Source organism: Medicago sativa, chromosome 1, assembly GCF_051527215.1.
Source record: "Medicago sativa cultivar Bolivia chromosome 1, Bolivia_mono, whole genome shotgun sequence".
In the NCBI taxonomy this organism is placed as follows: Eukaryota; Viridiplantae; Streptophyta; class Magnoliopsida; order Fabales; family Fabaceae; genus Medicago; species Medicago sativa.
This window is the reverse complement of record NC_140749.1, coordinates 56,040,932-56,057,226: the sequence shown is the minus strand read 5'-3', so window position 1 is coordinate 56,057,226 and position 16,295 is coordinate 56,040,932. Positions and strand designations below refer to the sequence as shown.

The 16,295-nt window shown below is 34.0% G+C and overlaps 1 protein-coding gene and 1 pseudogene across 1 annotated transcript; one reads left to right on the top strand and one right to left on the bottom strand.

The window, feature by feature from the left end:
- Positions 1 to 545: 545 nt before the first annotated feature.
- Positions 546 to 3,344, bottom strand: LOC146955586 (uncharacterized; annotated as a pseudogene).
- LOC146955585 (digalactosyldiacylglycerol synthase 1, chloroplastic-like) lies at positions 3,282 to 10,649 on the top strand. The gene is made up of 7 exons (XM_085722232.1): positions 3,282 to 3,765; positions 5,988 to 6,020; positions 6,551 to 6,638; positions 6,858 to 7,342; positions 7,435 to 7,701; positions 7,873 to 8,222; positions 8,428 to 10,649. Exons 1-7 carry the CDS (start codon positions 3,358 to 3,360, stop codon positions 8,960 to 8,962), a joined length of 2,166 nt encoding a protein of 721 aa, XP_085578358.1. The 5' UTR covers positions 3,282 to 3,357; the 3' UTR covers positions 8,963 to 10,649.
- Positions 10,650 to 16,295: the final 5,646 nt, after the last annotated feature.

Here is a 16,295-nt window from a genome sequence, read left to right as displayed (position 1 = left end):
ATAATATGAAGCATCCCAATTAGGTTGGAACCCAACAGAAGCCCCCATCCTCTACCGTCTTTCCAATACATAATATTATTAAAAAAAAGGGACAAATATTTACAAGAGGGGGGACTAGGCCAAAACCCTCAAAAGAGAAAGAGAAAAATATATACAAAAATAGAAGAAACAGAGAAGCCTAAGGAAATCTATAGTTAGGAAGCCCATTCCTGTCCCTAGCAAAATCCGCCAACAAAGAAGAAGGCAAAATGGTGAACTAAGCAGTGTCTGTCCGCGGATGCCCCAATGTTGCTAGCCCATCAGCACAACAATTTCCTTCCCGAAAAATATGCGATATAAATTTTTGTTCCTTTGCAGACAGCAAAAATCACAGTAAATATAAAATCAGAAGCCCACACTGCCCAAAGGTTAGGAATGAGAGGCTTCCTTTTATTCAAACAAAATTTAATAACATGAACATCTCTCCAAAACCAACTAGGAATAGAATCATACACCACCATTGGCTCTGCAATAAAAACCAACAACGAATTATTCAAACACATTATTCATTTAGACGACGGAAGAGAGCCCTGAGAGCGGGTTTGGTATGAAGCCTTTTGCAATTTCTTTTTCTGAGACTTTGATACTACCTGTGTAAAAGGCGCATCATTCACAACTGCCTTTGCTAACCAAGTTTGCATAAAATCTATATCTTTTTGCAGTACCGGATCTACCAGGACATCATCTGGAATCACGATGCTACTGACATCTAGTGTTTTTTCTTTGACGGAAGATAAAATAAATTTGTGGTTCCCTTCCATATCATTTCTGACCATCTCATTAGAGACATTATCAAGTTGCATGCTAAAAGTATTAACAAGTGTAATAGGGTTGCGGGTTATAAGAGTTACCAAATGAGATGTTGTTGCAGGGATGTGATCTGAATGCGCATTACATTCCTCCCCATGATCCTGAGACGTTGTACCATGGTCTAAGGTTGCCACCTCTAATGCGGCCTCAATTGTATGCTGCACGAGCTCTTCCGTATTCATGGACTGTTGTTGCGGCTGAGGGGAAACAATGATTGTTTCTGTTTGTTCTTCAACTATTATCGGTGGTGACACATTCTGTTGCGTAGAGCCAAAAGCTATAGATGAACCAATGCCAGATGGATTGTCCTTTATTTGTACCCAAGTAACTTTCTTTGCTGGAACCTGCATCTTCCCCTGGGCTATCTGTTCCTTAGGTGCAATAGTTTCCTTCCAGAGATACAACTGTTTGTAAGCAGTAACGTCATGGCCTATATTCTGACAATGAGTACAACAATCTGGGAGCCATTCGTAGGCCACCTCCACGGTGAAAGCGTACCCTTCCCTTTCTACCACAATTTCATGAAAAAGCTTGCGTGAGAATCCATGTCCACAAGAATACGTGCATAATGACCAAACAAGCGCTTAGACATCGCATTATCAATCAAAAGTGGTGTGCCAACAACACTAGCAATCCCACGGAGGGTCCGCTCCATCCAATACTCATGAGGCAATTCCAACAACCTAATCCACACATGAGCATGTGTATTGCGTTGCGTGTACATATTAAAATCTTTGGCCCATTCAAACAGCCGTAGGACTCCCGATTTCAAGTTCACCGTGCCCCCAGCCCAAACAGTGCGCATATCCGTCTCTGTGGCAAAGAAAAATTTGTAGTATCCCCTTCCTAACGACAACATAAATATATTGAATTTTGATTTTATTCACTAATTTTTTTTAAGGGATTTTATTCACTAAAATATTGATTGGACGTTTTTACCCTCCCGGTTAAACTATTTTGTTTTAAATGTATTTTTTTTAGACGTTTATGTATCTTTGCAAAATATTTGACTCAAGAATACATGAATTTAGCTTTTTTTAATCCACAAAATGGTTGGTAAGCTTTTCAGAAGATATCTTCTGAATATTGTTTTATAAGTTTAAAGAGTAAAGATCCATTTGATAAGACATATTTTAAGTTTATAATTTATGTTCTATAACATCATTTTATTAAAAAAGACGAATTTTTTTTATGCCCTATAATGAAACCAAAAATCAAAAAATGCCCTAGTTGAAACAAAAATAGCAAAACTACCCTACTTTTGCAGAGTTGACCCATATGTCACAAGACCCAATTGCTACCTACCCCCATTCTCAAAGTTTGCATTTATTTTGTCCTTATTGTATGTCACAAGTCGGACTTGTGACATATTTATTTATTTATTTATCGTTTTTTCTATTAATCTAATAGAATTAGTTAAAAAAATTAAACAAATAATTGAAATAAATATTTATGATTATTTTTTTAGGGAAAATATTTATTATTTATTAATATGACACATTTAAAAGTACAATACATTTTTGACAAAAAAATACAATACATTTAATTATTTCTTCGGCCATTAGGTGGTCCCGTTCCACACCATGGTGCGCCAGCATTTCTTGTTGCATTATGTCGCGTTGGAGCAGGAGGAATAATTCGGGCATTAGGTGGTCCTGTTCCACACCATGGTGCGCCAACATTTCTTGTTGCATTATGTCGTGTTGGAGCAGGAGGAATAATTTGACGCTGAGATCTTTGACAATGAATTGGTTGATCGTCAGTTTCGTCGTTGTGCACTTGACTACTTTGACCAAGCGTCAACGAAATATCGTCTTCCCTGCTAGGCCATGTAGTTTATTTTTAAAATTTTAAAACTAATTCTATAAAATTAATAGAAAAAACGATAAATAAATAAATAAATATGTCACAAGTCCCACTTGTGACATACAATAAGGACAAAATAAATGCAAACTTTGAGAATGGGGGGTAGGTATTGGGTCTTGTAACATAAGAGGTATGTCGCAAGTTGGAATTGTGACATATGGTATGTCGCAGTCCAACTTGTGACATATGGGTCAACTATGCAAAAGTAGGGTAGTTTTGGTATTTTTGTTTCAACTAGGGCATTTTTTGATTTTTGGTTTCAATATAGGGCATAAAAAAAAATCAAAAAAGACATGTTTGGTAAGGATCATTTTCTCACAAGTTTATAACTTATTTTTGCTATTTTATAAGAACGTTCTTTGATGATATTCAAGTAGTTTTTTTTTTTCTTTTGAAGAAATATTCGAGTAGCGTATAACTTTTTTTTTTTACAAGAAGTAATTTATAACTTTTTTTTTTAGAGAAGTAATTTATAACTTAAAACTTCAAACTTATCATTATTTATCTTTAATTTCATAAAAAAGCTTATGCTAATTATTATCTATTATCAGAGCACACCGGCCATCATAGCTTGGTTTCATCGTCCAACTCAAACGAACCCTTCCTCTGTTTCTCAGTTTCTTTTCAATTTCCTATTTCACAATGGCAAGTCACTCCCATTCACAACCCTCAAACACCTTCACCTCTCTCTCCCACCGTTGGCGAGAAGATCTTCGCCACATACGCGACCGTGCAAACTCCTTCACAACACGAAACCTTCCTTCCACCACCTTCGACGACGTCGATTTCGTCAAAAACTTGCGCCCTAAGCTTTCCGAGTTTCCTAAGCGAACGAGTATTCGAATGAATCTCTCTGCTATTAGGGATGCTATTGTTTCCGAGGTTGAAGATGATATGGATGGAATTTTGGGTAATAACAAGAGGTTTAATTGTAGTGAGTTTTGGAATGGAGATGAACAACAATGGTGTAAAGATTGGGAACCAATTCGTGTGTTTAAGAAACAGTTCAAGAAAAATACTCAGTTTTTGGAGAAGTTGAAGTTAAGTTTGGTATGTTCTTTCTTTTACCATTGTTTATTTAATTTATATTAAATACTCAATTTGATTCGATCGTTTACAAATTTCTCGCGGCCCAATTTATTCTTCGGTTATAATGAGCGGGAAACTAATATATGAGACTAATTTGGGCCGCGAGAGAATTATGGGTATTTATTTAACTGCTCTATTTATTTAATTTTTAATTGCGGTTATAGAACAATGCAGACCTAGTTTAGTTCATTTATGTGGTTTTAGGTTTCTAATTAATTGTGTGCAATTCAATTCATTAATTTGAGCTTGAGTTCCATATATAGATATATAGATAAATATACAAGTGTTGGGAGAAAACCAGACTTTACTGTCTCTTTACTGTGGAATGTTTTCTGCACATCTGTGCAATTAAATAGACAATGAATCAATAAGTGTTTTAAAAACTGAGCCGAACGTTGAACTGGTGAGACCTTCTGGTCAAGTTTAATTGCTAAAAACCGCTTGAACATGACCAAACTGTGAACTGCTCAAGTAGGCGAACGGTAGATAATGCTGGTTCATGGTTCAACCAGTTGAAGTGTTGCGTTCGTTTTTTTTTAAAGACATTGATATTGATAGATTATGTGTTATGCTATGGATATGTTTTTGAACCACAGATTCTACTGGTAGTGAGCAATGTGCCCTTTTGTCAATTTAGGAAGGCGAGTAGGGTTTTATTTTTATTTTTTATATAAAAATAGAGATGTCTTTATGAGTGTGGACACGATTGTATTAGAAGTAAGGAAAGGGCTTTTCCATATAAGAGGACTAATGAAGTTTAGGGGATTAGGGGAGGTGGAGGGTAGGTCGGTAGCTCAACTGGTTTGAGTAAGAAATGAGTTGGAGGTGATGGGTTCAAACCCGGATGAAGGAGTAAATTTTAATCTAATAACTAATTACTGACATTTGTCATTTTAAAAAAGAAGTTTAGGGGATATATTGTGCCACATTACACTCGACTCTAGCCTACTTAGAGTATACACTACAGTGAAAATACTCAACAGTTTCTCTTGCTGGAGAATAAATAGAGATGTCTTTATGAGTGTGGACACAATTGTATTAGAAGTAAGGAAAGGGCTTTTCCATATAAGAGGACTAATGAAGTTTAGGGGATTAGGGGAGGTGGAGGGTAGGTCGGTAGCTCAACTGGTTTGAGTAAGAAATGAGTTGGAGGTGATGGGTTCAAACCCAGATGAAGGAGTAAATATTAATCTAATAACTAATTACTGACATTTGTCATTTTAAAAAAGAAGTTTAGGGGATATATTGTGCCACATTACACTCGACTCTAGCCTACTTAGAGTATACACTACAGTGAAAATACTCAACAGTTTCTCTTGCTGGAGAATAATTATGACATAGATGAGAAGAGGCATGTCTCATTACTTAGAGTATACACTACAGTAAAAATACTCAACAGTTTCTCTTGCTGGAGAATAATTATGACATAGATGAGAAGAGGCATGTCTCATGCTTGAGACATGGGTGAAGATGTTTACGAGCATACATCCAAAGCGAGAGTTCATCCTTAAAGACTAGTCCATTAGGTGAGGGAGTCCCAGAGACATATAAGTACCACTTATTAGGCGAGACTCCTCGATGTGGGGCTATTAATGGAAGACAGGAAGATCTGAATTTGGTTGTACTTGGAGTGCATTTGCATGGGACATTAGAGTATACTGGTTCATATGATAGTTTACATTTTTGTGGGGCACGTGAGCAGAGTAATAAATTTTGTACGGAAAAGTTGCTCCTCTCAATGGCCAAATGATTAAGTCATTTAGTGACTGCATTGTAACTTCAGTATGCTTTCTGTCTTTTTCAGTCTTCTTGTCGGGCTCTTTTTGGTCAATCATTGAATTCAATATACGTTGTAATTTCGTGGCCTGATTCTGCCGCTTTGATTATATATGCAGTGACATGTAATTTGCATCCAATATCTACAATGTTTTAACTTTCGAATGATGGCCCTATTAAAAGTATTTCCAAATTTATACTAGAAAAAATATCACAATAATAAATTATACCGGAGAGCTAATTATTCTCTCTCCCAATAATGTGATTAACTAGCAACCACCATTAAATGTTCTTTAATTTAGTATCATAGCTATTACTTAGTATTTTTTTCTTTTTCTGGACATATGACTGGTAATATATGCTTTTGTGTTTGAAAAAAAAATTAATTGTATGTTTGTTTCTTGCAGAAATCAATGTGCAATGAGACTGAAGATTCAAAGGTTGGTTTGTTATTGGTTATTTTCTTTTGTTCAGATTCTGATATACTTCATGTAGTATTATGCACTCGTGTGAAAAAACAAGAAAAAAATGCATGTGACTGAAGGATTCTAACTTTCCGTTGTTGCACTAATACACACAATAACATGAATGATAGGAACTTTGTATTTTATTAAAAACAAATAGGGATAACCCCAATTACAAAGATAGAACACTGCTGTCATTTGAGTGTCTGCAAACCTCCCTATGTCCGAAGTCCCCAATTCTCTCAAGACGACACAACCCCTTCCTCGTCAACCCCTCTTCTTATTAATAGACATGTCTTGTCTCGCTAATTATCTCATCCCCTCTACTACTAAATAAATATCTTTATTTCATTCTAATAAAACACCAATTCCCATCACTGTCCATGTTCTACTTGTGTCTTTAACTTCTCTGTGTACTGGTTCTTCTAAATTCTGCAACTAGTGCCTTGATTTGAGTAATTGATTCCGTAAATTTTAGTTAATATTTTCACTTTATTGTCTTGCAGGAAGTTCGCCCATTGGATGTATCTGAACTTCTGGCTTATTTTGTTAGACAGTCAGGACCATTTTTGGATCAACTTGGAGTCAAGAGAGGTACTTAATATATTCACTTTACATTTTATGCTTTCATTTTGGCAGATTTGAGATGATGGCTGATTGCCTCGCTCAATGTTTGTCAGTAGGCTGGATTTTACGTTCACCCTCTCTACCTTCGTCTTCTAGTTTAATGAAGATGTATTGAATCCGAGTCACCTAGTGTATAGTTTATTTTATGTGCTATTGTATTTTATGCTTTGTCCAATGTCATTGTAGATATATGTGACAAGATTGTGGAAGGCTTGTATAGCAGACGTAAGAACCAACGACAACTCCACTCCTTTTCTGGGGGAGAATCTTCGGTTCTTGGGAATGGTAACCTAAATGATGAATTGGATTCGCGGATAGCAAGTGTTCTTCAGAGTACAGGGCACCGGTATGATGGTGGATTCTGGACAGACCATGCAAAACATGATCTGTCAGACAATCAGAGGCATGTTGCAATAGTCACGACTGCTAGTCTTCCTTGGATGACCGGAACTTCTGTAAATCCACTATTTCGTGCTGCTTATCTATCACAATCTTCAAAAAAGAAAGTTACTCTGCTAATTCCATGGCTTTGTAGATCAGATCAAGAACAAGTTTATCCCAGCAATCTCACTTTTCTCTCACCAGAAGAGCAGGAGGTTTATATACGAAATTGGCTTGAGGAAAGAATTGGATTTGAAGCAGAATTCAAAATCTCCTTTTATCCTGCTAAGGTAGCTTTGCTATTAAACCATTTGTATTTTTCCATGTTTCATTTTCACGTCAAATTACATTCAGTTCTCACACTTTTTCTTCTTGTGCATAGTTTTCTAAAGAAAGGCGAAGTATAATGGCTGCTGGCGATATTTCTAAATTTATACCTGTCAGGGATGCTGATATTGCTATATTGGAAGAACCAGAACATTTGAATTGGTACCATCATGGTAAATGTTGGACGAAGAAATTCAATCATGTTGTTGGTATTGTCCACACAAATTATTTAGAATATATCAAGAGGGAGAAAAATGGGGCCCTCCAAGCATTCTTTGTGAAACACATAAACAACTGGGTTACAAGAGCGTACTGCCACAAGGTATGATATTCATCATCCTAATATGTAAGCCTGCATTAACATGAGAGATAACTAGACATGATTATAATTTATAATGAATTTTCTTCATTATAATGAATTTTCTTCATTAATTTGTCATAAAGTTATATTATCATAAGAGTTTAAAATGAGACTTGTTAATGATTTGTTCAGGTTCTCCGTCTTTCAGCAGCCACTCAGGATTTACCAAAGTCTGTAATTTGTAATGTTCATGGTGTGAGTCCCAAGTTCTTAAAAATTGGAGAAAAGATCGATGCAGACAGAGAGCTTGGACATAAGCCATTCACAAAAGGGGCATATTTCTTGGGAAAGATGGTATGGGCAAAGGGATATAAGGAATTGATTCATTTATTAGCAAACCATAAAAATGACCTTGACGGCTTCAAGATTGATGTATTTGGTAATGGAGAGGATGCTAATGAAGTTCAGAGTACAGCTAAAACGTTGGATTTGAATATCAACTTTCAGAAAGGAAGGGACCATGCAGAGGATTCTCTTCATGGGTAAGAGTAGTTAGAAATCTGTGCTACTGCTTGAAGATTATGATATATTAACCAGAAACAGAGAGGACATCATATTATCATGAAACATAGGTCCCATTAAAATCAAGAAAATAACTGTTTGCATCACACACTAGACACTGGTACTGAACTTGTTCTTATTAATTTTTGGGTCTGTTTTTGACATTATATATATACTTTCTTCCAGGTACAAAGTTTTCATTAACCCTAGTGTTAGTGATGTGCTCTGCACAGCTACAGCGGAGGCACTTGCGATGGGAAAGTTCGTAGTTTGTGCCGACCATCCTTCAAATGAGTTCTTCAGGTCTTTCCCAAACTGTTTGACTTACAATACATCTGAAGAATTTGTGGCAAAAGTTAAAGAAGCGTTAGAAAATGAGCCCCGTCTTCTTACACCTGAGCAAAGATATCAACTTTCTTGGGATGCTGCTACTCAAAGATTTATGGAATATTCCGAGCTCGACAGAGTGGTGAACATCGAGAAGGGTTCTACAAAATCAAATAAAAATAATGGAAAGCTCATTGCTAATTCACTTTCAGTGCCTAGTCTCACCGAATTAGTAGACGGAGGATTAGCATTTGCTCACAACTGTCTCACTGGGAATGAATTCCTGCGATTATGTACCGGAGCAATTCCTGGGACGCGTGACTATAACAAGCAGCATTGTGAAGACCTTCAACTCTTGCCTCCACAGGTAGAAAATCCTACCTATGGCTGGTGAAGGTTGAGTAGTTTAAGTGATCGATTCAATTTTTGAAACCTGGCTGTGCCAAGAAGCACCGCAAATTCCTTCGTTTCACGGCTGGTGAAGATTGAGTAGTTTAAATGTTTGATTCAATATTTTTGACATCTGGCTATGCTAAGAAGCACTGCAAATTCCTTGATTTCACCGTAGAGTTCTTAATCTCCTGCACTAAATCTATGAAGCACAGATTCGGACACGACATGGACGCGACACCACTAATAATTTGAGAAAATCACATAATTCAGTGTAATTATATGTGTCAGTGTCGTGTCGGTGTCGGACATGACACGTCTGACACCGGAACACCTAATCCGAAGAGTGTCCGTGCTTCATAGCCCAAAATCCTATCCTATAGCCGGTGAATATTACAGTTAAGTTAGATTAGTAATATCTGACACCTTTTTGAAGACGTCAAGTCTCAAACCGAGGACCACAAGGTTGAGGAGAGAATCTTGCAACCAAGTAATCTAAGGGAAACTTTCAATATTTGACACCTTACTATTGAAAAGAAGCACTAAATACCTTCATTTCAAATCCCCGCAGGTAAAAAATTATTTCAGGGGCTGGTGAATGGATTTGCTGCTCTTAATTTGTTGAATATATTGGTCCATTTTTTGTTGTAATTTAATTCTTCCCTCCAACATGATTTGTGGGAGCTGAATATCTTGAATGTGCATTTCTTACACGGAAAAACATGGAAATTATGACATCTAATAGTACTGGACCATGCGCTTGACTGGTTATTCTTGCTTAGAAATTCAGACAGAAGTTTCACACAGGCTTTTCGGAGAGATGACTATTGAAGACAGTATGTAATTAACTGCTAGTATTGACCATTGGTACATAATGGTTCTAAGCAGGATAGGATAATGTTAATTGTAACGGTTGATCTAGTTCAATACTAGGACTTTTCTTGAGTGATCAATGTTCAGAATCTCTAATAGTTTGAGGTTGGTCGTAGTATCGTTTAAGGTTACTATTAGATGGTTTGAGAATTCAGTTTTGAAGGTTTTTTGTTTTTTTACAAATTTTGTTTCATACTTTAAGAGTAACATTTCCATATTCGACCTAAGAGCACTTGAATGAGATGATAAGAGATTTCTTCCAAATTAACCTGAGGTTGTGGGTTTGAATTCAGCCCTCTGAATACGAGATCTCTTAAAGGAGAGCTTTGTCACCCATTGCGGTCATGTCCGGCTTGAGTGATCAATCTTTATAGTTGCACGTAAAGTATAACTCGTTTACACAAATTCCTATACTCATCAATATTATTTTCACAATTTTTCGTCAAACTTTTGGATAAATATTTTTCTCAATAATTTTTTATTCATAGTTCTTATTCTACTATTTAATTAATTGTATAAATATATGTCCATTATCACTCTTGTATTTGTGTATCGACAGAGATGGGAATTGGGCTGCCCATTTTCTGGCTAGACATGCAATTGTTGACCCCAAATCTGTATGGTTTAGTGAGCAACCATGTCCTATATAAACCAAATTCTGATGACTTTGTGCTTGTTGGTTGGTTAATAAATTTCTTGAGAAAATATGTCCATTATAATTAAATAAATTAAACATAACTTACATTTAGTCAGTGTTTTCACCAATCATTCATCAGTGTCATTTTTAAAAGAGAAATGATATTTATACAAAATAAACACTTCATTACACAAATATGCTTTAACTCTCTTTAAAAAAAAACCTATGCTTTGAATTCAGTTGACACCGTTAGAAGCCAAGGTAAATATCACCTTTTTTCCTCCATTAAATATCATTTAATTAACAAAAAAGAAGAAAACGGGTTGGACGGAGGGGAGAGAGGCAACTTGACAATTTTACAGTTGCTTCACCATACTGGAGCTTTGTAAAGCTGAAACGTATCCAAACACTTTTCATGCTTTGTTGCAAACTAAAATGTGAAGAAATTGAAACAATATTGCTCTATTACTCTATATCTTATGATGTCTTTCTCTCCAATTAAATTAGTATGGTCTAAGTGATAAACAACTCTTAGGCGTATGATTAAGAGTTTGATCTCTAACTCATGCATATAAACAACTCTCAGGAGTATGTTTTGAGCATAATGTCATAGATATCCATGGTACTATTTCTATAAACATATGTTTTTACTAACGATATTTATACAACTATTTGATGATAATTTTTGTGACAATTTTTTTCTTTTTTTTTCATCGGCCAAAAACAATAGAGATAGGAAAAGAAAAACAAAGAGTAAAACATAATGCTAGTATGAGAGAAAGTTGTTACAAAATGGTCCTACAAATATCATTTTCTTTTACTAAAGTGATAAGAATTTTATGCAAATGATGTCTTGTAAAAAAACAAGTTCGAAAGAAAGAAGGCGAACACAATTGTACTCAAAAGTTTGATTGGATATCTATCCATTATCTAATTATTCAATGATATGTCATATATTTGTCTTAATTTATTTAAAAATAACTTGTTAAAAAAATTATTTAAAATATAGTCAAATTTATTGTCTACGAGTATCCGTACTCAATTATGTTTGTACATAAGAATTTACCTAAAAAGAATGTCTCGTTTTTTATCTTATTTTTCCTTTTCATTTATTTTTTGTCTTTCTAAAACATTTCAACGAATAAAAGATTTTGGTTTCTTCAAAAATAAAAAAAATTCAACGAATAAAAAGAAACACATAAGAACAATTAGATGGTTGCTGATAAGACTGATTTGGTTGATCCTTGTGGATAAGCAATTATTGTTGTGAAGTGATAGAGCATCTAATCATTTTTCATGATACCTCTTTATTTGCCTTCCAAAAGCAACAAAGAAAAGGACACAACTTTGAAACCCTAATTATTTAGGATAACTTGAATATAGATTTCGACACTTGACTTTTCTAACAAAGTTTTTTTTATTTCAGTGATCAATAGTCGTTGAAGCCTACAATAGCAAAACATCAAGCATGTCAATCTCCAAACTTTTCACATTGCCTATGTATTGTATTTAAACTAATATTATAAATATTTAAATATAACCACAGTTATAGTTTTAGTACCATTTTATTATAATTTATAATGATTTTTGAAGAAGATGAATTTTTAAAATAAAATTTGTATGATTTACTTTGGCTCACAATGAATGTGTAAATAATAAGATCAATAATTGGATCTGTATATATGGTGGCTTAATGGTAGCTGATATTTCTGTAGCTTCTTGGAGCTTAGTAACCCGTGCTTCTGTAAATTAGATTTTGTGGTCCATAACAACAAATATTATATACTTCTTTTGCATTATAGTGTTTGTGTGTGTGACCTTGGAAATTATCATCAAAATTTAGAATTTTATAATATTATGGTAGTTTGTAGATTGCGTGTGAGAGAAAGAAATATAAAATATTTACAGTTGAAAAATTTCATCTTATTCAATGTTTGGTTCGGCGGTATAATCACAATTCTCGCGTTTTAAGGGTGTTTATCGTGATTTTATGAAGTTAGAAATTCTAGCTTCTCCTTACCGCAATGCAACATTAACTCCACCGCTACATCAAACAGGCACTTAGTAACTTGAGTGACAGAACTCATTTGGAGTTGACCTAGTGGTTGATTTGGGATCTTGAATTTTGCTCCTTTTAAGGTCTCAGGTGCGATTTCCCCTGGTGTCAATTTCGGTGGGCAAGAACTCTTTTTCTTTTCACTACTCAATATGTGAGTTTAGATGAATATCCACTTGTACACAAAATTTCCTCTCTTTATTTCCACGTACCAAGCCAATAATGTAGGGCGTGAGAGAATGTATTGAAAATTCCTCTTTTTCTTTTCACCACTCAATGTGGGACTTTAGATGAATATCCACTTGTACAAAAAATATCCTCTCTTCATTTCCATGTACCAAGCCAATAATATTGGACGTGAGATAGTGTATTGGAAAAACCTATTCCCACGTAGAATAAAAGATTAAGTCTGACTAGAGTTTATATAGAGATATATCACTCGCCTTAAAAACCGGTTTTGTAATGTTGAATTAACTCATCAAATTGAAAGAAACATAACCAAACTCGTTTAAGAACTCTTTGATACATGATTTTTTTTTTTTTTTTTTGCTGTTACTAGGCATCTTAAAATGAGGGAAATTTCAGTAAAGTGTTCAACCAAGAACTTAATTTAGTCACAAATTGATTGAGTCAATTTCCTTATTTCCTTGTGGTATTGTAGTTTTCATGTAGGGTATCTAGGGTGAGGTTTAGAAAACACAGGGCCTAAGATAACTAATTTTGAAGCATTCAACAAAGATGTCAAAATGAACTTGTCTATAGAGAATGAGTAATAACTAAAACAAGTTCTATCAAATGTGCATAAGATAATCTTAAACCATATAAGTCTCCTTGTCCACATTGTATCAATAAATATCAACATAAATCAACTGTGGAAAGAAACATCCTGATTTATTTCACTTATCTTACCATTAAAATATGGGTCATCTTAACTTATGCTCTAATGCATAAATTAAGAAACTTAAAATATAATTAACAAATAAATTTTATATTGAAATGAGAACTTTTGAAACTTTTAAAATATTGAATGCATAATTTTTTTTAAAAAAAAACTTATGACCCATTTGAAAATGTGCAATTTTGACCTAACTTACTTTGACTGTATTTTTCTACTAATATACAAAGATAAATAATATCATATAAGATGTCATTAGATTCGTCTCGATGAGTATTTTCAAAATATCAAAATTTTCATAATTTTTTCTTATATATTATTCAAGATATTTAAGCTCAAAGTTATGCATTGGCATGCGTAATAAAGTCGTAATAAAGTCAACTGTGTCAAGTATTATAAGACGGAGAAAGTATTTAATTTCTCAACTTATGTCTGTGTTAAGAGCGCAAGTTAACATTTCGTTTAAAAGATAGGTTGCCACTGTCCTAATATGTATGTGGGAATTTCATCATCATTGACCGACAATAGAGGGCACATACCCTCTCTCAATTATTGTGTCAGAATTCAGAAAGTTGATTCATGGGCCAAACAACTTTCAGGATTGTCTCACAGTAGTGTCCATCACACACAATTACTATTTATACATGTTCTACCAAACATTTCTCCATCAAGAGAAAAATAAAGCAATCAAATAAATAAATAAAGCACACGCACGAAAGAAAATACTACTTTTCATTTTTATTTTTAAATGAAAGAAAATGCTATCTCCTACAAGAAATCCAATCACTGAATATGGATTTAAAAATTACTCAATCTACTAATTTGGATATTAATTAGTAGATTCAATATCAACAACACATCAGAAGAGAAACAAAAGTAACATCAGAAAATGATGTACTAGAAAATCTTCATATATAAAACCATTGGAAAATGACCCTCTCATTTCAAAAACAGAAGGAAAAAAAATGGCAATTTACATGATTTTGATAGTGAAGTAGCTAGCAAGGTAATATAAAAATATTTAAATTACATATTCTTGGATTTGTCTATACTTTCCGAGGCACTGAACCCTCAAAGCCTTAATTAATTTTTTAATACAAAGCAGGTGCAAGAAAATCATGAATCAAATCATATAAAACTCTAAAAGCAAAACATTAACTTTAATTTTTAAATTGGAACTTTTTCCAATTTTCTACAAAAATTCGACAACAAGGGGTAGCACATAAGCAATGTTTAGAAACCCATGAATCAGGTGGCATTTACCATGGGAAGGTCTAATCCTTTCCCACCATGGGAAATGTTACTTTTTACCTCCATGTGGCACTCAAACAAGTTACTTTTATTTTGTTTGTTTTTTCTATGATTCAAAAAGTTAATATTTAATAGCAGTGGCGTATCCAGGACCCTGGACCAGGGGGTGCAGACTATTTTACCTAAATAATTTTCGCTTCAAAAAGTCGTCTCTTATTTTAGTAAAATCTCATTATAATAAATTTAGTAAAATTTGTACTTTTAAAAACGTTCTTAAATTGGCCCTAGTTTTTTTATCTCTAGGTTTTCACTTTCCGTTTCTTCATTGAGGGGTGGTTTTGGATCAATTTTTGACATGAAATCACCCCTCTTCATCTTTCTCTCTGTTTCAATCTAAATAAGTGATTTTTTCACATAGATCTAGATTTTTTCTTTGTGATTACGTCATCTGAGTGTGACGGTGTGTTGTCTGTCGTCTTGTGCGGCGTTGTTTGATTTCCCGTCTTGGTGCGGTGTTCATTTGATTCATATTGAAAAATCGATTATTCAATCAAAGATTTGGACGTCAACGTTGCAGATCTGGAGACATGGGTATTCCAGTCACTTTAATTTTATCATATATTTTTGTAGGCATAATTATGTCTTTATATACTATTAACTTGGATGTTGTGAATTGTTCGCAGATTCATCCTTCACGTTTTTAGCGGTGTTGAATAATGTACTCTATCGATTTGAATGAATGAATATAGTTTTGTATTTGTCAAAAAAACATTATTAAATTATGTAGCATTCAAATTTTGGTGAAGTAATTTAAATGTTTAACATGGTCATAGTCTTTTTTTTTTTTAAGAATCATAGTCCTCGTAGACAAAAGAAATTGAAAACAAATCAACATAAAATGCAAAAAGTAAAACTTAAAGATGTTGTCCAAGTCCAGTATATTATATATCACTTACGATGGAATTTCACAAGAAACATTAATGGTGTAGGGGCTGAATCAGTTGGGATTTGGAAATAAGCTCTTCGCATTTAGTTGGGGGAAAAAACCAATGAAACACAAACATTAAATAAAAAAAAGCAAAAGTAAGAGATATAATCAAATCAATTAAACAAACTAAAAGATAAGGATGAATATAAAAAGTAATAGTCAGATATCTAAAAACAATGTGCATCTAAAAAAATACAAGTGTCAATATCTAAAGATTCTAGAGGGGTGCAGGTCAGCAACAACTTTGATGTGAGAAAGTCTTGAAGCAGGGTGCAAAGCGGGTGCAAAGTTAAAATGTCAGGGTATGCAAAATACGTATAAACTATGATTACCGAGAGAAAAATTCAAATTCCAGGGTGTGCACATGCACACCCTCACACTGGGCTGGCTCCGCCCCTGTTTAATAGTATTAACACTAGTAATGCACCTCCCCTATCACGCATTTTTTTTTGTTGTTGATATCTAACTTTTTTTTTTAATTTGACAAACTTTTTTTTTTATGGTAAGGGATTAATTTACGAGTTTTTTTATTGTTAAAATAATTTTTATTTTATAAAATCTTATTTTAATATTATTTTATTTCAGTTTTTTATACTTAATAAAAGTTAAACATAAAAAAAAGTAAACGTAACTCTTC

Bases quoted from the DNA above. Each gene is read 5' to 3' on its own strand.
- LOC146955585 (XM_085722232.1), top strand. From the start codon at position 3,358: ATGGCAAGTCACTCCCATTCACAACCCTCAAACACCTTCACCTCTCTC. The intron at 3,766-5,987 runs GTATGTTCTTTC...TGTTTCTTGCAG, and splicing joins AGAAGTTGAAGTTAAGTTTG to AAATCAATGTGCAATGAGAC. The intron at 6,639-6,857 runs GTACTTAATATA...ATGTCATTGTAG, and splicing joins TCAACTTGGAGTCAAGAGAG to ATATATGTGACAAGATTGTG.